Source organism: Pelobates fuscus, chromosome 12 (genome assembly GCF_036172605.1).
Source record: "Pelobates fuscus isolate aPelFus1 chromosome 12, aPelFus1.pri, whole genome shotgun sequence".
NCBI lineage: Eukaryota > Metazoa > Chordata > Amphibia > Anura > Pelobatidae > Pelobates > Pelobates fuscus.
In genome coordinates, this window is record NC_086328.1 from 96,859,073 (window position 1) to 96,880,688 (window position 21,616).

Consider the following 21,616-nt stretch of genomic DNA (forward strand, 5'->3'; position numbering starts at 1 on the left):
TCTTGTCCCGGAGCTCTGTCTTCCTGCACATGCCCTGTAACAGCACTGCCCCCAGCATCCCACATTAAAATCACACGTTTCAGAAAACCGTGTTTGTTTTCAGCAATAGCCAAATTTGCTTTAAAGAAAAAAAAAAAATTGTAGAAATATTGGTGCAAGGCCGGGACTCCAATACTTGTGCCTGCCAAAAAGTGTCCTTTGGGAATCACACACTTGAATTATTGAGGATTGAGAAGCCTGGAGAATCGGCCTATATGTTATTACACAGTCAGCTTTCTAAGAAGTTTAAATTTTAAGATTTTATAACACTGTTTCACTGCTGTGTAGGCAGAAAATAAACGTATATCTTCCATTAGTTCCCCTGTTTTTCGCTGCCTTGAAAAATCATTCAATGTTTCAGTTAAATAACGATGGTAGAATATTTTCTCGAGGGCATAATAAAATTGGTGGTCATTGCGATTTTCTAGAAATTTTCACAAAAACTGTGCTCATTACACGTTGCCTAGATCGGTGTTTATCATACAACATTGCCTCCCCTCGTCATACTAAGGTTCTAACAACTCTTAGCTGAAGCAAAATGTGTTTTTCTCTGTAAAGTAAATGGAGTTTAGAACATTTGTAATTATTGTATTTTCCCAAATATGTAGCTTGCTTAAAGAGCTTTTGAGAAAAGTAAAAATAATTGAATGCAGCAATCAGACTTAATTCTGATGGAATTCAACAGATTAACAAACACACCAGTGTGTTCTTCAGAAGCTCTGCTCAGCATTAGTCTGAAGCATTGCAAAGCAAAATAACACAGCAAGATATTATGCAGTTTCTTATTATACAATGTTAATTAAACCAGTAAGTTAACCATACACACAAAAAAATACTAATATACTTCACAAATATACAGCACAGAACAAATTATTGCCTATCCTACAAATTCACTCGCAGAGTCTTTCCAGGTCACAGTCTGCATAACAAACAAACAAAACAAACAAACAAAAACCTAACAAATAACAGCATGAATTTCTATAGTAAAGGCCTCTGACACCCTTTCCAGATACTTAGAACATTTGGAATCAGAATTACACAGCAATAACACAGGCAACACGAGCGCTGCGCTTATTATGATTACACTAAGGAAATTCACATCAATAAAATGAACGGTGCTGTGTGATGTGTATGAGTATATTACAGTCACTGACAACAATAGCACTCTGTAATGTAAACCTTTACAACAAGAACACTCACTGTACTGTGCATTGTTGTGAGCACAGAGCTTCACTTTCCATGAGCGAGATAACTCAGTCGTTTGTGTTCCATTTGCAATATATGTAGTAGTACATACATAACATTTGTGCCCAAAATGCTCTATCCCTCTTTTCTATCCTAATGTCACTTTTTTGTAGGAGCCAAGAATCCTTGTTGTGTGTGAATCTATACCAGAGCTCCAACAGAAATAAAACACAGTCAAGTGTGTTTTAAGGTTTAGTCCAACCACCATGACAGCCTCTGCTCTTAGAAGTGGTCATGGTGGCAGGAGTCTGTATTTGCAGCGTTTCTGCTTCAAACACTGCACATCCAGAAATATTTGCAATTTTGCATCCCTGGCACACTTGACTTATACTGCCTGGAAAAGCCCAATATCAATCTTTTGCAAAAAGTGTGCATTCATGCGCTCTAAGCCGGTGAAACAATGCACTGAACTGCAACTCTATGAGAGGCATTTATTTAGACTACGAGAGGGCGCCGGTGAAACAATCCACTGAACTACAACTCTATGAGAAGCATTTTTTTAGACTACGAGAGGGCACCGGTGACGTCAACAAGAGGCATGGATACTAGCACAGGGAACTTTGCCGGCACCAATTCCAGCTGAGTTTGTACTTTATTTGCAGGTCTATAAGGCAGTTACCTAGCAAATTATGAACAGTAGAGCATTATAAACTATTTAAAAAAAATATTTTGTTCAAAGGGTTAGACGAGTAACCCTTTAAACTACAACAAATGTTTATGTATAATTCAGATACATTGTTCCTGTTCTAAATAACATTTTTGTTGAATGAATGTTATTAGTGAGTCATCTAACATTTCTCAGTACATCTCAGTCTTTGGCCCCATTCACACAATCCTTAGGTAAAAGTGACAGTCCAAGCACCACTTAAAGGGACACCCTAGGCACCTTCTGCCCATTGGAGTGGTCTGGATGCCATCTCCCACTATCCTTAACCCTGCAAGTGTAATTATAGCAGTTTTTTATAAACTGCAATAATTACCTTGCAAGGTTAACTCCACCTCTAGTAGCTGTTTACTAGACAGCCACTAGAGGGCACTTCCTTGTCCATAGCACAGAAAACCTATGCTAGAGCGTCGCTGTACGTCCTCACGCTGTGTGAGGACCTCCAGCGTCGCTCAATTCCCCATAGGAAAGCATTTTTAATGCTTTCCTATGGAGAGCTCTAATGTGAATGCGCATTAGGTCTCCGCGGCCGGCGGGCGGGATCAGTCTTGCCCACCAGCCGACGTAATGACTGGGAGGAGCGGCGGCCACCCCAAACCACCGTCGAGGGATATCGGCGGGGGTCTCAGGTAAGTGACTGAAGGGGTTTTCACCCCTTCAGCAACCGGGGATTGGGAGGGAAAGGGGACCTGCAGTGCCAGGAAAACTGATTATTTTCCTGGCACTGGAGAGTCCCTTTAAAGGTGGTTAACAGATACATGGAAGGTTTCCAGTGCTCATCTCGTTAATAATGATCTTGGTCTGATTAATTTTCATGAAGTCGGCTTCAGTGAATTGTTGATGTAGATGTGCGTTACAGTATTTTAGCAACTTCAGAAAGATGCAAACCATGTATCCACACCGATATAAGTCTGCATTGGCTAGGTATCCTTGAATTTCCTTGAGTAGTACAGTTTATTTCTGGTACAGGTTGGAAGCTGCCCCTCAGCACCAAGAAAATGTATATCAAAATTATTTTAATAAGCTTGATATTAAACAAAGGGACAGTCTTATGGGAACAATAGAAAAGAAAAGAAGCAAAACAAATAAAAACATAATCATTCACAATAGTGGTACAATGAATTGGAATTTATGACTTCAGCAGAAGGAAGTTCTGCAGTTTGGATAGACTGTCTGTAAATTTGAACCTTAAAGCAACACTCTTAGCAGTCTAACAATCTAGCCTGCTGTAGTGGTGGTAGTTAAACACGGTTAAACCGTGGTGTTTAACTACCACCACTACAGCAGGCTAGACTGTTAGACTGCTAAGAGTGTTGCTTTAAGGTTCAAATTTACAGACAGTCTATCCAACTGCAGCTCTTCCTTCTGCTGAAGTCATGAATTCCAATTCCTTGTACCACTATTGAGAATGATTACGTTTTTATTTGTTTTGCTTCTTTTCTGTAAAATCAGCTAATGCTACCTCAATTTGCAATTAATACTTAAAATCTGCATGAATGCAAAATGCAAAAAACTGTTTTGGACCTAGCTAAAGATGCTGTGAAACTATCTAAATACACTCAGGGAATTCAAAAATAATCAATTCTAAACATCTGCTACCAAGCTTATGACAGCAACTTCAAAACAATGGGAGAAATGCATCTACTGTGGATGAGCTTAAAGGGACACTCTCGGCACCAAAACCACATCTTCATAAAATAACACGATACGTACCCAAACCACTTAATCTCATTGTAGTGGTCTAAGTGCAGTGACCCTGTCACCTTATCCCTGCAATGTAAGACCATGTTTCCATTGCAGGATTAAGACTACCTCTAGTGGCTGTCTACTACAACAGTTTCACAAAGTTTAATTCTGTGAAACAACATTAAACGTCCTCACACTTTGCACGAGGATGTCCAGCATCTTGAAAAACCCCATCGGCAAGCTGACTCACACGCGGCACTCACCACCAATGCACATTACGTTCCCGGAGCACAGTGACATCGCTGGAGGGAGGAGGAGACTGATGCAACGCTGGAATCAATAAGTTAAAAAAAAAAAAAGAGGTTTAATCCTCCTTGACTGGGGTGAGAGGGGCGCAAAGACAGAGGGACAACAAAATGTGTTAGAAATCCAGTTTTGTATTCCTAACACTATAGTGTTTCTTTAAGTGCTTTTAGTACATAGACCTGGTCCCTTTTTTCTTACAATATTAAATATTGGCATTTCACAGAAAGAATGTTTTCATTTTGGCTAAGCCAGGCCTCTAGTGCCAATCAGACTGAAAGCCACTAGAGGCAAACCCTCATGCACATATTTGAAGTCATACGTTGCATCATTATATATTTGAAGTCATTATAAGTTGCATTTTCAGTGGAATTTCTGGAAACCACTTGAAGCATCTGTGGTGTTGAGCTATTTCAATTGCTTGTGTTTAACCCCTTAACGCCGTTACGACGTTCTATGCCGTCGCGCTTTAAGTGGGCTTTAAAGCCGTTGCGACGGCATAGAACGCCGTAACGGCTTTGAGCCCTGGAGCGCCCGGTATGCTTACCTTACCGGCGCTCCGCTTCGGGAGGACTGCCTCACAGCCTAGGCAGCCCCCCCACGGCAAATCATGCCCCCGGGAGCCATGTGATCGCTCTCAAAGAGCGATCACATGGCCCCCTATAGCTGGCTGTCTGAAATATCAGACAGTCCTCCTGCTGGTGGGATCTGTAAAAAAAAAAAATATTAAACATGTTTAAAAATAAAATAAATATATTTATGTATATATATATATATATATATATATATATATATATATATAATATATGTATATATATTATGTATATATATAATATATATGTATATTATATATATTTAACGTCATACATAGTGTATTTTAATACTAATATAAGTACATATATTAGTATTAAAATACACTTAGAATGACGTTACATATATATATATATAATATACATTTATTATATATATATAATAGATATATACACATATATTATATATATAAATACGTATAATTACAATAATAAATAAATAAAATTAATAAATAAAATATTGAAACAAAATTTAATATAAATTATATATACATATGTAATTTCATTCTAACTGTATTTTGTTATTAATATATATATATATATATATATATATATATATATATATATTGGTAACAAAATACACTTAGAATGACATTCTATATATATCTATCTATATATAAAATGCAAATAACCGCAATATATATATATATATATATATATATATATATATATATACACAGATAAATACATATAATTACATAAAAGATTACATTAGTATACAAGTAGAATTTAAATACCTATAAATGCATATATATTAAAATTCTACGTGTATATTTAAGTAATCTTTTAACATAATTAGGTGATTTGATTAATTAAAATTTGATTGACATACCTGACAACACAGGGAGAAAGTGCAGAGACTGTAATTCGCAAGCACTATATTTGACCCTGTAACTCTCCAAGACAACATAAAACCTGCACATGGGGGGTACGGTTTTACTCGGGAGACTTCGCTGAACTCAAATATTAGTGTTTCAAATTGGTAAATTGTATTACAACGATGATATTTTAAGTAAAAGTGACGTTTTTTGCATTTTTTACAAATGAACTGCCCTTTTATGGACTATATTATTGTTGTAATATGTTTTACTGTTTTAAAACACTAATATTTGTGTTTAGTGAAGTCTCCCAATAATAACAGTACCCCCCATGTACAGGTTTCATGGTGTTTTGGAAAGTTAGAGAGTCACATATAAGGCTTGCATTTAATTTTTTTGACATTGAAATTTGCCAGATTGGTTATGTTGCCTTTGAGAGCGTATGGTAGCCCAGGAATGAGAATTACCCCCATAATGGCATACCATTTGCAAAAGTAGACAACCCAAGGTATTGCAAGTGGGGTATGTCCAGTCTTTCTTAGTAGCCACTTAGTCACAAACACTGGCCAAATATTAGTTTTTTGCTTTTTTAACACAAAAACTAATATGAACGCTAACTTTGGCCAGTGTTTGTGACTAAGTGGCTACTAAAAAAGACTAAACATACCCCACTTTCAATACCTTTGGTTGTCTACTTTTTCAAATGGTATGCCATTATGGGGGTAATTATCATTGCTGGGCTACCACACCGTCTCAAAGGTAACATTACCAATCTGGCAAATTTCTATTTGAAAATGGAACGTTCTATATTTGACCCTGTTACTTTCCAAAACACCATAAAACCTGTTAATGGGGGATACTGTTGTACTTGTGAGACATCACTGATTACAAATATGTGCATTTTTGTGCAGTAAAACCTAACAGTATTATGACATTCACAGCTAAAATGTCAGACGGAAATACAAATTTAACCCCTTAAGGACCGGACTTTTTTTGCGATGTTGTACATTTGCGACCAGGCATCTTTTTGACACTTTTGTGGTGTTTGTGTTTAGCTGTAATTTTCCGCTCTCTCATTTACTGTTCCCATACAAATTATATATTGTTTTTTTCAGGACAAAAGGGGCTTTCTTTACATACCATTATTTATATAATCTCATGTAATTTAATTTTTAAAAAAATGAAAAAATATGATGAAAAATTGAAAAAAATACACGTTTTTTTAATTTTATGTGAAAAATCTTTTACTCATCTACAAAAGCGAATGAAAAAAACTGCTAAATAGATTCAAAATGTTGTCCTGAGTTTAAAAATACCCAGTGTTTACATGCTTTTTGCTATTTTTTTGCATGTTATAGGGCTATAAGTACAAGTAGGATATTGCGGTTTCAAAACATACATTTTTAAAATGTATCAATAGTGACATTGTAACACTATTATCTGTCATAAATTGCTAAATAACACCCCACATGTACATATTTTTTTAGAAGTAGACAACCCAGGGTATTCAATATGGGGTATGTCCAGACTTTTTTAGTAGCCACTTAGTCGCAAACACTGGCCAAAGTTAGCGTTCATATTTGTTTGTGTGTGAAAAAAGTAAAAAACTAAATTGAACGCTAATTTTGGCCAGTGTTTGTGACTAAGTGGCTACTAAAAAAGACTGGACATACCCCATTTGCAATACCTTGGGTTGTCTTCTTTTGCAAATGGTATGCCATCATGGGCGTAATTCTCATTCCTGGGCTACCATACGCTCTCAAAGGCAACGTAACCAACCTGGCCATTTTCAATGTGAAAATATTTGACCCTGTAACTTTCAAAAACGCTATAAAACCTGTACATGGGGGGTCCTGTTCTACTCAGGAGACTTTGCTGAACACAAATATTAGTGTTTCAAAACTGGAAAATGTATCACAACAATTATATCATCAGTAAAAGTGCTGTTTGTGTGTGAAAAATGCAAAAAAAAGTCACTTTCACTGACAATATCATCGCTGTGATATGTTTTACTGTTTTGAATCACTAATATTTGTGTTCAGCGAAGTCTCCCGAGTAAAACAGTACCCCCCATGTACAGGTTTTAGGGTGTCGTAGAACGTTACAGGGTAAACTACAGTGATAGCAAATTAAATTCTCTGGACTTTCGGCCTGGGTGGGCAGGCAGGTCCCTTAAATTGCAATCAATAAAATAACTTAATTATGTAAAAATATTACATAAATACGCACGTAGAATTTAAATATATATGCATATTTATATATTTGAAGTCTACGTGTATATTTATATAATTATTTATGTAATTTTGTATATGGACATATCAATAGTTCGCATTCTTTTTATTTATTTATATATACATAGATATATATACAATTAAATTCTAAGTGTATTTTGATCTAAATATATATATATTAATATCAAAATACAGTTAGAATAAAATTTTGTATAGATATATAATTGTTTTTTAATTTTTATTATTATTTTTATTTTTTTTAATTTAATTTAAATTATTTATTATTCGTATTTTATAATATATATATATATATATACACAATATATATAGTTATTATATATATTATATATATACGTGTGTAAATTAATTATAAGTGTATTTTTATATTAATATATGTACATATTAATATAAAAATACACTTCGCATGACATTATATATATGATGTATAGACGTATATTATATAGGTATAATATATGTCTATATATCATATATATACACATATATAATAATATTTTTTTTTTATTAACTTTTACTTTGTTTTTTTTTATGATTTTACAGTTGCAGGGAGACTGCCTGTCAGCACAGACAGTCCCCCTGCAGGCAGAGACTAGGACACCTATTGTGACCATGTGGTCGCCCTGTTAGGCGATCACATGGCCCCAGGGGTCCTAAACCGCCATGGGGAGACTGTCTGGGCTGCAGGCAGTCTCCCCACACCGGGAGCACCGCCGATCGCCGCCGGGGGAACGACGGCGATCGGGTAAGTACATTGGACGGTTAGGACGGTTCAGGACCGTCACCGGTCGGCAACGCAAAAATGCCGATGACGGTCCTGAACCGTCCTCCGTCCTTAAGGGGTTAAAAAACAAATCTTATTTTCTCACTTTTTTTTTTAATTTTATTCATAATAAATTATGTTCCATATATGAATAGTTAATGATAAATCGAAGCCCTGTTTCTCCTGAACAAAATGATATATAATAAGTGTGGGTGCATATAATATGAAAGAGGGGAACTACGGTTGAACAGACATATAGCGCAAGTTCCAGTTTTTGTTTATGTTTTGTTTTGATCAGAACGTGCACTATTGACTCCGTCCTGAAGTGGTTAACCCCTTAACGCCGTTACGGCGTGCTATGCCGTCACGGGTTAAGTGGGCTTTAAAGCCGTTATGACGGCATAGCACGCCGTAACGGCTTGCAGCCCCAGGAGGTAAGTTATACTTACCTCCGCCGCGATCCGCTTCGGGAGGACTGCCTCACAGCCCAGGCAGCCCTCCCACGGCAAATGAGGCCCCCGGGGGCCATGTGATCGCTCTCAAAGAGCGATCACATGGCCCCCTATAGCTGGCTGTGGATATGCCAGCAGGGGGACTGTTTGAAATATCAGACAGTCCCCCTGCTGGTGGGAAGAATTAAAAAAAATAATTAGACATGTGTAAAAATAAAATAAATGCATTTTTATATATATATAATATGTATATATATTATATATATATAATATATATATACATATTATATATATGTAACGTCATACAAAGTGTATTTTAATATTAATATAAGTATATATATTAATATTAAAATACACTTTGAATGACATTACATATATATAATATGTATATATATTATATATATAATAGATGTACATATATATATTATATATAAATACGTATAATTAAAATAATAAATAAATTAAATAATAAAATAAATAAATAAAATATTGAAACAATTTAATATAAATTATATATGCATATGTAATTTCATTCTAACTGTATTTTGTTATTAATATATATATATATATCGGTAACAAAATACACTTAGAATGACATTCTATATATATCTATCTATATATAAAATGCAAATAACCGCAAATATATATATATAGATAAATACATATAATTACATAAAAGATTACATCAGTATACACGTAGAATTTAAATACCTATAAATGCATATATATTAAAATTCTACATGTATATTTAAATAATCTTTTAACGTAATTATGTGATTTGATTAATTAAAATTTGATTGACATGCATGACAACACAGGGAGAAAGTGCAGAGAATTTAATTTGCAAGCACTATATTTGACCCTGTAACTCTCCAAGACACCATAAAACCTGTACATAGGGGGTACTGTTTTACCCGGGAGACTTCGCTGAACTCAAATATTCGTGTTTCAAACTGGTAAATTGTATTACAACGATGATATTTTAAGTAAAAGTGACGTTTTTTGCATTTTTTACAAGCGAACTGCACTTTTATGGTCTATATTATTGTTGTAATATGTTTTACTGTTTTAAAACACTAATATTTGTGTTTAGTGAAGTCTCCCGAGAATAACAGTACCCCCCATGTACAGGTTTTATGGTGTTTTGGAACGTTAGAGAGTCACATATAAGGCTTGCATTTAATTTTTTTCACATTGAAATTTGCCAGATTGGTTATGTTGCCTTTGAGAGCGTATGGTAGCCCAGGAATGAGAATTACCCCCATGATGGCATACCATTTGCAAAAGTAGACAACCCGAGGTATTGCAAGTGGGGTATGTCCAGTCTTTCTTAGTAGCCACTTAGTCACAAACACTGGCCAAATATTCGTTTTTTGCTTTTTTCACACAAAAACAAATATGAACGCTAACTTTGGCCAGTGTTTGTGACTAAGTGGCTACTAAAAAAGACTAAACATACCCCACTTTCAATACCTTGGCTTGTCTACTTTTTCAAATGGTATGCCATTATGGGGGTAATTCTCATTCCTGGGCTACCACACCGTCTCAAAGGTAACATTACCAATCTGGCAAATTTCAATTTGAAAATGTAATGTTCTATATTTGACCCTGTAACTTTCCAAAACAACATAAAACCTGTTAATGGGGGGTACTGTTGTACTCGTGAGACATCGCTGATTACAAATATGTGCATTTTTTTTGCAGTAAAACCTAACAGTATTATGACATTCACAGTTAAAATGTCAGACGGAAATGCAAATGTAAAAAAAAAATCTTATTTTCTCACATTTTTTTTACTTTTATTCATAATAAATGATGTTCCATATATGAATAGTTAATGATAGATTAAAGCCCTGTTTCTCCTGAACAAAATGATATATAATAAGTGTGGGTGCATATAATTTGAAAGAGGGGAACTACGGGTGAACAGACACATAGCGCAAATTCCAGTTTTTGTTTACGTTTTGTTTTGATCAGAACGTGCACTATTGACTCCGTCCTGAAGGGGTTAATGTGTTCATTGCAAACAGCTGAAAGTCTGTAAATGTTGACAATAAACCTCACTTTCAATGGGGGTTGAATAATCTTGATTGCAATATACATGTATTTTTTTCATTAGAGTTTTCCTTTAATATTTCACTTTGGTTTTGACAACAGATTGATGCATTAAGAAGTATAGTATGGCTGAACAGTCATTGCAGTAAGATTCTAACATTACTTGCAGTATGATTTTTATTTTATTTTTTTGGACCATAATGCTGTATTGCCTTATTCTCTCCGTAGGGAAAGGAACAAAGGTAAAACAGCCAGATATTAAACTTAAGCCTAAAGAGAAAGATAAGCATTCTAGACTACCTGGTGTCATACCTTGTGTCCCGCGCCTTCCCGGTCCCCCCGCCCGTCCTCTCCTGTCGGACGGTGTGGATCACTGGCGGGCGTTGTGCGCACACACCTCAGGGGCGCGCGCATCTGGGAAAGCATCCGCGGACGTGCGCGCGCGCACACACAAGGTAACCGGCAGGGGTAGCGTTTAAACTACTCTTAAAGAGATAGTAGCCAATTGCTACTACCCATTTTATACCTCCCTCAATTCTGTCCCTGCCTATCAGTATTCACCTTACCCTATATTAACCTCCTTCTAACATCACTTCCTTGCCCTGTCGTGGTTTATTATAGCCCGAGAGTGCGTTCTGAGTAGTTGTCTTTTCTTTGGTTCCTGACTTGGGCTTGTTTATCAGTTATTCTCGTTTCTGGCTCCCTGACCTTGGCTCTGTCTATTCGCTTTCCCATATCTCTGTATTCCTGACCTTGGGGTGTTTGACTATTCTTATCTCTCGTTCCTACGTTAAGCCCGGTCCAGTAATTCGTTTATTCTGTGTTCGCCTTTATTGTTCTCTGGTTTGCGTGTTGGGGAGTATTAACCTTGACACCTGGGACATAGGACAATTCGCATCATGTTCTGTACCATGAATAATAATCTTTTTTTTTTTTTTCTTTTTTTTTTAATAATTGAAATTATGTTTTTTTCTGTCCTGACCATTTTAATAATTTCATATATTAGAATAATGTATTGCATTAGAGCAGGAAGAGTAACTTGTTAGACTAAGACGTTTCCCATCTACTGTGCAATATTGCCTTTGCAAGGCTCATCAGTAAACTGCAAGTTTGGATTCCAATATGGTTGAATGGGTTAAGCAGTGGCTGAGTGAGAGGCAATAGAGTGTTGTAGTCAATGGAAAATATTGACAATATATATATATATATTTGGTTTAAACGTTATTTTCAATTGAACCAGTCCTTTGACAAACACGAATGAAATGTTGAATGAGGAAGGGTAAATCTACACACCGGAATTAAAGCCTTTAAATATATTAAAAGTAATGCAAAAATGTTGATTGGCATACACACTAGAAAAAGGGGGATTAAGTTAAAGGGTCTTTGAAAGGGTTGTAATTTGAGATTGTTTTTAGCTTGTCTTGTTTTTAACTTTTGGCAAACGCATTCATTCCCTAAATAACAATATGTTTTGGTTGACGTGTTGACCTACTTTGAAAATTTAGGCTAAAAGTTCAACAAATGGACAATTCAGCCTGGTAGTTTTATCTGCCTGTGCTAATTTGGGCAAAATGGTGCATGATAGTTCTTATGTCACAATTAAATATTTAATTTACCCATTGTAAGGCGCTGCGGAATTTGACGGCGCTCTATAAATATCATAATAATAATAATAATAATAATAATAATAATAATAATGACCCCTATGGATTTAAAGGGCAATCATTACACCCAATGTTTGCACAGCAGTTTCATTAGTCTCTTTTCATGAAGTAAACCCCCTCAGCGCTCCCACAGGTAAGGAGGTAAGGAGGCTGGGGGGATTAAAATTTTTTTTTAAACGTGAGTGTGTGTGTGAGTGTGTTAATGTTAGAGTGTGTTAGTGTGCGTGCGTTAGTGTCAGAGTGTGTGTGTGAGTGTTAGAGTGTGTCAGTGAGTGTGTTACTGTGTGTGTCTGTTACTGAGTGTTAGTTTGTGTGTGTGTTAGTGTTTGTGTGTGTGTTATTGTGTGCGTCTGTTAGTGAGTGTGTGTTTTGTAAGTGAGTGAGTGTGTGTCTGTCTGTCACTGAGTGTGTATGTGTGTGTCACTGAGTGTGTATGTGTGTGTCACTGAGTGTGTATGTGTGTGTCACTGAGTGTGTATGTGTGTCTGTCACTGAGTGTGTATGTGTGTCTGTCACTGAGTGTGTGTCTGTTAGCTAGTGTGTATGCGTCTGTTCGTGAGAGTGTGTGTGTCTTAAGCACTTAACTTTCTCCAGCGCCGGACTCCCTTGGCGCTGGGGATCTCTCCTCCCCGATCCGCCTCTCAGCTCCGTATGTGCATGCGTGGCAACAGCCGCGCACGCATTCAAACCGCCCATAGGAAAGCATTACTCAATCCTTTCCTATGGACGTTCAGTGTCTTAGAATCGCGGAAGCTCCTCTAGCGCCTGTCAATGAGACAGGCACTAGAGGCTGGATTAATCCTCAGTGAAACATTTTTCAGCTGCAGGGTTAAAACTAGAGGGACCTGGCACCCAGACCACTTAATTGAGCTGATGTGATCTGGGTATCTGTAGTGGTCCTTTAACTGTATGTGTATCTGCATGCACTGGCGTACATACCGCAGTCGCAGGGTGCCCGCCACCATGTGTTGCGGCCCCAGCCCGGGCAGAGTAAGCGCGAGGGGGGGGGGGAGGGGAGAGGGGCCCGGATCAGTTTTTGCACCGGGGCCCCAGTGGTTGTGTTCGCCACTGAATTCCTATTTATTCCAAAGTTTTCTAGAGTCCTATGTGAGACCGTCTGTCAGTCAGCTAAAGCTTGGCCGATATTGGGTCATGCAACTCGACTTTGCTCCCAAGCACATGTACAACAGAATCACTTAAAAATAAAATAATCAAAACTTTGCAACGGCCCTGTCAACATCCAGACCTCAAACGGATTGAAATGATGTGGAGGGACTTAAAGAGACGTGCATAAAAAAAATGCCAGCAAACCTCAAACTTAAAGGACCACTCTAGTGCCAGGAAAGCATACTCGTTTTCCTGGCACTAGAGTGCCCTGAGGGTGCCCCCACCCTCAGGGTCCCACTCCCGCCCGGCTCTGGAAAGGGGAAAGGGGTAAAAACTTACCTTTTTCCAGCGCTGGGCGGGGAGCTCTCCTCCTCCTCTCCGCCTCCGTTCCTCCCCGTCGGCTGAATGCGCACGCGCGGCAAGAGCTGCGCGCGCATTCAGCCGGTCACATAGGAAAGCATTCATAATGCTTTCCTATGGACGCTTGCGTGCTCTCACTGTGATTTTCACAGTGAGAATCACGCAAGCGCCTCTAGCGGCTGTCAGTGAGACAGCCACTAGAGAATTAGGGGGAAGGCTTAACTAATTGATAAACATAGCAGTTTCTCTGAAACTGCTATGTTTATAAAACAATTAGTTAACCCTAGCTGGACCTGGCACCCAGACCACTTCATTAAGCTGAAGTGGTCTGGGTGCCTAGAGTGGTCCTTTAAGCAAAGTTGTAAAGAAGGTGGACCAAAATTAATCTACAGCGATGTGAGAGACTGACAAAGTCATACAGAAAACAATTACTTCAAGTTATTGCTGCTATATGTGGTTGTACAGGCTATTGAATCTGGAGTACTGAGGTGTACTGAGTTTTTCCACACATGGCTTCTCCATTTTAACTTTAATTTTAATTAAATAAATCATGACACAGTGTAATATGTGATGTGTAGTTTATCTGAGATTGTATTTACCGAATTTTAAGACCTGCTAAGGAAGAGATGATTGTTAGTATGTAATTTCTTTTTTTCCCATGACTTTATATGAGTAATTTACTTTTAAACTGAAAATAACCTTTATTGCTTACTTACAAGATATAAAGAACTTCATAGCCATCTATAGAGGGAATCTATAATATATAGATAGTGCAGTCCAATGCATTCTCACTTTATAATTATAATAATATGCAACTCAAAAGGCTGCCTATAGGTGGCAATGACAGAGGAATTAATATGACAGTAACGAAGAGGAATCAGGAAAACCACAACATAGTGCATGCAATAAGGATAACGGTCACACGGGGAAATAAAGTGGTGGAGGAAAAAAGCTTGAACTGCAGTAAAATTCAATAATATCCAGCACAAGACCTGGAACAAGGATAGACCTAGGCAGCACCACAAAAATCACTCAACTCACTAAACATAGGCAGGAAATTACATTTTAAGTACTCCTCATAGGAAATTAAGGGTGGAAAATAAGGGAATATCTAAATGGAAGATGCTGCTCAATAGACAAGGTAAGAAAAAGTGTGTGTGTTGAGTTTTATTTTAAATTAAAATCATATCAGATATTTTTACTATAGTCTTCAAAGACAATATGAGCTAGTTTCATGAATTTCTTACATGCGTAGGTACAATAACTGGTTCTTTTTTTATTGTCTGACTCTACATTTGCTTGTGTTCCTGTAGCCGTGGATTGCAGCAAAACAATGTGCCATGTATTAGAGAGAAAAATAAATAAATGACACATTGCTTGTGTATTTACTGTTGCCGGATGGTACTGCATTGAACAAGCGAGGAAATCGGAAAAGCCGAAGGGAAATATGGAGTGGTGCTATTAAACGGGGGTGAGGAGGGGTCCAGAGTAATGGATTTTCCAGACTGTTACCAACTGCCTGAAGGGGATTGTAGGATAGCATAATTAGGAGGCACCAGTAGGAAGCTGTCGTGGGTCAGGGGTTTTTATATGGTTATTACTGATAAGGCATGTGCACAGCGGCTGCATTCATCAGAGATCGGCACAGATGCAAACAGTATACATATTTTCACACCATTTATACCAGCTTTGAAAGAAATTTTGTGAGGCAAACGAAGCAGAAAGCACTATATCATGAAACACAATTATCATTTGTTTAAAACATAACAATATGTTTGCAATGTCTAACAAAACAAATCCACAAGGCCACAAATAATAAAAAAAAAATGTTGTGGCTTGCGGGAATGCATTCTGTGTATGGAAAACTAGAACTTACATAGTCTTTGGTATGTGTAGAAACTTACTGCTTAATTTGCCTTTTTGCTTGTAATACCATGTTTTGTATTTAAAGGGATACCATAGGCATCGTGTATAGATCATGCCTAATTCACACATTGAGACCGGAAGAAATCATTTTTTGCTTACAGCAGAGGAAAACATTCTTTACAGTAAGAACAATTAAAATGTGGAATTCTCTGCCTTAAAAAGGTTGTATTATCAGATTCTATGAATAAAGTTTAAAAATGAATGGGTGCTTTTTTGCATAAACAGAATATTCAAGGATGTAACTGATATATATTTAAACAAGTTGTTGATATAAGGAAAATCTGATTTCCATTATGGAAGGAATTTTTTCTTCTTTTTTGTGGCATAATTGAATATGGCTACGATCGGGTTCTTTACCTTCTTTTGGATCAACAGCATAAAATAATGTGTTTCAGGGTTGAACCTGATAGACCTAGGTCTTTTTTTAAACCTATGTAACTATGTATTATGGTTTATCACTTTATACTCTTACTATACACTTTCATCCCAAATGCCATCACAAAGGGTAAGAGTATGGCTTTTTTATGCAAATCAAGGTATTCTTTACTATAAAGAAATGATGGCAATGTGCATGTTTTGCATTTGCTTGTTTTTAAAAACTTGACGGCAATGGGTCTGACCTTTGCCCATCCTTACAGAGTTCCCAGTTCAATTGGGACTTAAGGCGTCTTTAAAAGCAGCATAACAGAGGTTCATCACTGTAAAGCTTATGATGCAGAGAGTACGTGCATCCACTTTCACTGATGGGAGCAGCTTACGACTGCAGCAAACTGCAAACATTTCTGCGGATTTATTTCTTTAAGGACCAACATTGGCCAATGCAGTCAAAACAATCAGTTCTTTAAAGACCTTGTTACAAACTAAAATAATTAGTTTTTATTAATGGCTACAGGCAGCCACAATCCAATAGTCCTATGCTGCATTCAGTTCTTTAAAGACCTGATTGTGGAACATTTACATTTGGTCTTTGAGGAGTTAAGGCAGCTCCCCAAACAATTTTCAGGCAGCTGGAAGTTTCCAAACTGACAATGTCAATCTTGTCAAGCTTGAGCATCCACACAACTGGTTAATGAACATGTAATAAAGATGTCTCTCTCTCTCTCCCCTCCCTTGACATAGCTAAACTGCAGCTGTGTGCATGAAGACATAGCTTTGTGCATAAAACTTGTGACAAAATTGGGTTTGAAATTACAAATCCGTTTCAATTTATAAAGCAGTTCCACTCATCCTAAGTGCAACTTACTTCTATGAACCTCGGCAGGACAGCACTTTACAGGATACAATCAGACCCCAAAGACAGTGGGAACCAGTAACAGAGGCTCTTGATTTGTGAGCTTCTCTTTGGTCAGGGTGCAGACGACCCCCTCCTCCCCCTCTCCTTTACTTTTATTTAATTGTATTGTCGTGGTGTAATGAAGCATTGGGGCAAAAGTCATCCTCAGGGTCAAGTTCTGAGGAAGGATATGGTGGTAAATGGTTTTAAATAATAGGCAGTCAGGTTAGTTATGGCTGACTGGCTATTTGGTGGTTTATTTGGTGGTTAATAAAGTTAAAGTTTTGAAAGTTGGTGAACCATGTGTTATATGGTTATGGTTACAAAGTTATGGTTGTATGCCCCTTGAGCTTTGAAAAAAACACCACGGCCAAGCTTATTGAAAAGTAATTAAATGTTGTCTGTGGTTATTGTGTGTCCCGTTTTATTTATACGAATATTGCCTACCAGGGGCGGGGCCTAACCATCATGGCGACCAGACGTGCATTCCAAGAGCTCCCGCTCAAATCAGACAAAATAAGCAATAGAAGGCTGCATCCAGAAAGACTAAGAGGTACTGCTTAATCGATATCACCTCACAACAGAGGGCATGCAGTGGGACGATGTGAGACCCGCTCGAAACCCGCAGACACCGGGACAGACAGTGCGGCCTAGCACACAACGGGCGGGGGAGGCGGCCGCTCTCCCGAACCGGAGGCACTCTGACACGCACAAAGCGAGCAAGCCCCGTCACCCCCCCCTTTGGACCGGTGGGGGAGATCCCGGTCCACCAAGCGGAGGCTACCCCAGGCGGGGTGAAGCACTACAGACCGCCTCGGGGGTAAAGCGGGAGTGCAAAGCTTCAACCAAGATGGCCGACGCAGCGGAGGCAGAGCGCCCCACTGAGGCTGCATACGACCTCCAAGCCAAGCTGAACCAGCACTTTGAAAGGTTCTGGAGAGAGCTGGCTACATCGACAAGCCCCACTACACAAAGCTAACCCTCCAGGGCAGAAAGAGCAACTACACAGTCGACCAAAGGCTCCACACCCTGCGGGCCGACTGGCTCCACGAAGAAGGAAGGGGCTTCTGGGGACGCCTGGGGTCCAACAGCGGCAAAGAACGCGGTCTATGCACCGACCACGCCAGCCACCGGGTTACCCACACACGTGGCCCAAACAAGCCATTCCAAGCGAGCTACATGGAAAGACCTGCCAGCAACCTCCCGGATCTCTATACACACGGAGACGCATCCTTGGGCACAGCCTGCAACCCACGATACTCACCACACAACGACGACGCCACCAACACACAGCAGGGCCCTGATACTCCGTACAGACTTTGGGAGGCAAACTGACCAGCGAGGCAAAAGTGCGGGACTATGCTGGAGACTGGGTCTGGTGGGGTTGCATTGAGGTGACCCAGTCCCTTGTCAAACCTCTGGACAGGCTACGCAGACCAGTAGGCATAGGGTAATCACCCCCCTCCATGTAGGCCTTACTCTTATTAGACCACCTAGCGGCCTAGCCCGCACAGAGTAACTGCCCCAGCACCCCTTCTCAACCATTAACTGACCCTCTAAAATGTGCATCTAAATTAGACTCTCAGAGATTTAACCACAGTAATGTTAATTTGCCTTTTTGTACTCTTGTTCTTTTGTAGCTTAATGTGCATATTCTGACTAGGCATACCTCATGCATCTAATCGATATGACCCAACTAATGTACGACTTAACGTAAACCGACATACTCAACACCAGCATGTGAACCATTTAAAACTGAAAAATGCTTAGTCTAACTTGTTTATCTTAGTGACCACTTGCTTTAGTTAAATTACCTTATTGTTAACAACACCAACTTTTCTAAAGTAATCGCAAGAGCCTGCATGTCATTTTATGCATTAATAGCACTAGCCTGCCTAAGTAATTAGCGTTGAATCTTCTTATGTTATTTCTTCTAACTAAAAATGTGCATGACTATTGATGACCATTTGCTTTAGTTAACTTACCTTACCGTTGACAACACCAACTTTTCTAAAGTAATCGCAAGAGACCCAGCCTGCATGTAATTTTATGCATTTATAGCACTAGCCGGCCTACGTAATCAGCGTTGAATCTTATGTTATTTCTTCTAACTAAAAATGTGCATGATTATTGATGACCACAATCTGTAAAGCAATTGTTTATAACTATACTCTGATGTCGCTATTGTGGCGCACCAGCGCTTACTGTTCTCCTTATGCACAACTAAAATAAAGAATTAAAAAAAAAAAAAAAAAGAATATTGCCTACCATACATACAAGCAAGCTGATACAATTTCACTCAAATGTTTTCACTTTAAACTTTCAGAGAGCATTTATGATACAAGTATAGCTTAATTAATTTAGACATATATGAAAAACACACAGACAAAACAGAGTAATAGATAAGAAACAACAAAATGAAGTCAGACGCTACTGTTACATGCAGGATTCAAAAATACTATGATCTCGAACATGACAGTTTCGCTTTATAGTATTTTGTACGGGCACGCAGCACCCGGTAAGAGTCTTTTAGCATCAGACAGTTAACCTTTATGCAAACTGACATGAAACTCTGGAAATATCAGACAATTTGAATTTTGATTTTCAAAAAGAACTTGTGTGAAAAGAATCCCATGATAGCGTCAGTGACCTGCGGTAATCATGATTTAACTTACCCTGGTGCCACTGCAGGTGGAATAACAAGAATGAACTGTAGCTTGGCGACATGTAGTGCTTCTCCAATGTGTGTCAGCAAGTGAACCAGCTCCCTGCAAGGGGGCAAAGCACATCAGTCAAAATAAATCAAACTTCAAGCATAAAAAAAACAGAAGAAATCTCATAACCAGAGAAATGGTGTATATCACTTATTTATCAGTGTAGAAATTAGAACACTAGTGGCTAAAAGCAAATAGAAAAATAAAAAAAAATGAATAAAAAAAGAACACATTAACTAACTATGAACAAATGCTATATCATATATAGTAAATTGACTTAATAAAGTTTACTAAATATGATATAGCATTTGTTTGCAACGCAATGAGTCATTTGAAAGCTTTTTGTATTTGTTCAAGTCATGACATCTAGCAGAATAATTGGCTCTTATCAAGTGGTTAAGAAATCACAGTGCATAGCCTCCTATATGTCATTACAGTGTACTCCTAAGAGGTCAGATCACACCTTCAGGCAGCACACTATACTGCAAGGCTGAATTCAATTAGTTTCTGCACTGCAGGATGTCCCTTTTACCTATGTTCCTGTTTAAAGGAATTGAAGAACGGGCCATTGAGATAACTTTGCAGATAAAAAAAGGTGTTGCCTAGCTGTTGCCATGTACAACATTTTTAATCACATATTTTGGGGGAGGGGTATATTATTGTTTGTACTCAGAATATGACCACCTATATAATTTAAAGTGCCCATGATGGAGTCTCTACGTGCACCACTTCACTATGAAACGCTGCCAATAAAGTGTTTAACCCATTGGGTTCCCAAACCAGTCCTTACAACCCACCAACAGTCCAGGTTTTGCCAGCATCTCCATTGGAATAAAAAAGGGAAATACATAAATTTTGGGCTGTGCACCATGACGACTGGTTTAGGAACCACTGGTTTAAATAATCTTCTGCTGGCAGTGTAATTCCACCTCCCACAGAGTCATTGGAATGTCATCAGCCAGTCCGTAACTAGAGTTCAATTCTGTGCAAATTTCACTACACAAAATGGCAGTCACAGGCTGATAACAGTAAATAACAGAGAGATAACAGCTCTCAGTAAAGTGAATGGCGATGGCCATGGCTTCTGGCTTCATTCGGCTGCAGTGATTATAATGATTTGAGTGTCCCTTGGTGGGATGAGACCGAATGCACGCTTTAGACCTTCCCATATGAAAGCACTGAAAATGCTTTCAATGCTTTCCTATGGGGATTTTAGCGACGCTGGAGGTCCTCACATAGCATGATCATAGACGTCCAGCGACGCTATAGCACAGAAATCCTGTGCTATAGACCAGGAAGTGCCCTCTAGTGGCTGTCTAGTAGACAGACACTAGAGGAGGAGTTAACCCTGTAAGGTAAATACTGCAGTTTGTGAAAACTGCAATATTTACAGTTGCAGGGTTAAGGGTAGTGGGAGTTGGCACCCAGACCACTCCAATAAGCATAAGTGGTCTGGGTGCCTGGAGTGTCCCTTTAATGTCTCCCCTCTCTTCTTCATAGCTTTTACCAGGGAGGGGAGCATGTGTCGGCAGGGTAGATGAAAGAATCTCCACTGCCGGCCTTGGTCCATGGCCATCAAAGCCCACTGGGTGTTTCCTGCCGAATCCACCACCGCCCACGTGAAATCCCAAACCACTAGTGGGCGGTAGGGACCAGGTTGACTACCCCTGCTCTAGAGTAAAAAAAAAAAGCAAATCACTCTGTTGAAAAC

The 21,616-nt window shown here is 38.5% G+C and overlaps 1 protein-coding gene across 3 annotated transcripts in view; it reads right to left on the bottom strand.

The window, feature by feature from the left end:
• The window catches only part of CHID1 (chitinase domain containing 1), a 768,611-nt gene that overhangs the window by 673,810 nt on the left and 73,185 nt on the right, over positions 1 to 21,616 (bottom strand). For all 3 annotated transcript variants that reach the window (XR_010086094.1, XM_063437233.1, XM_063437232.1), the window contains exon 8: positions 19,867 to 19,959. Coding sequence is in view for 2 of the 3 variants with exons in the window: in XM_063437233.1 (XP_063293303.1) it covers positions 19,867 to 19,959 (93 nt within the window). In the remaining variant the exon portion in view is untranslated. The remainder of the gene's footprint in view (positions 1 to 19,866; positions 19,960 to 21,616) is intronic.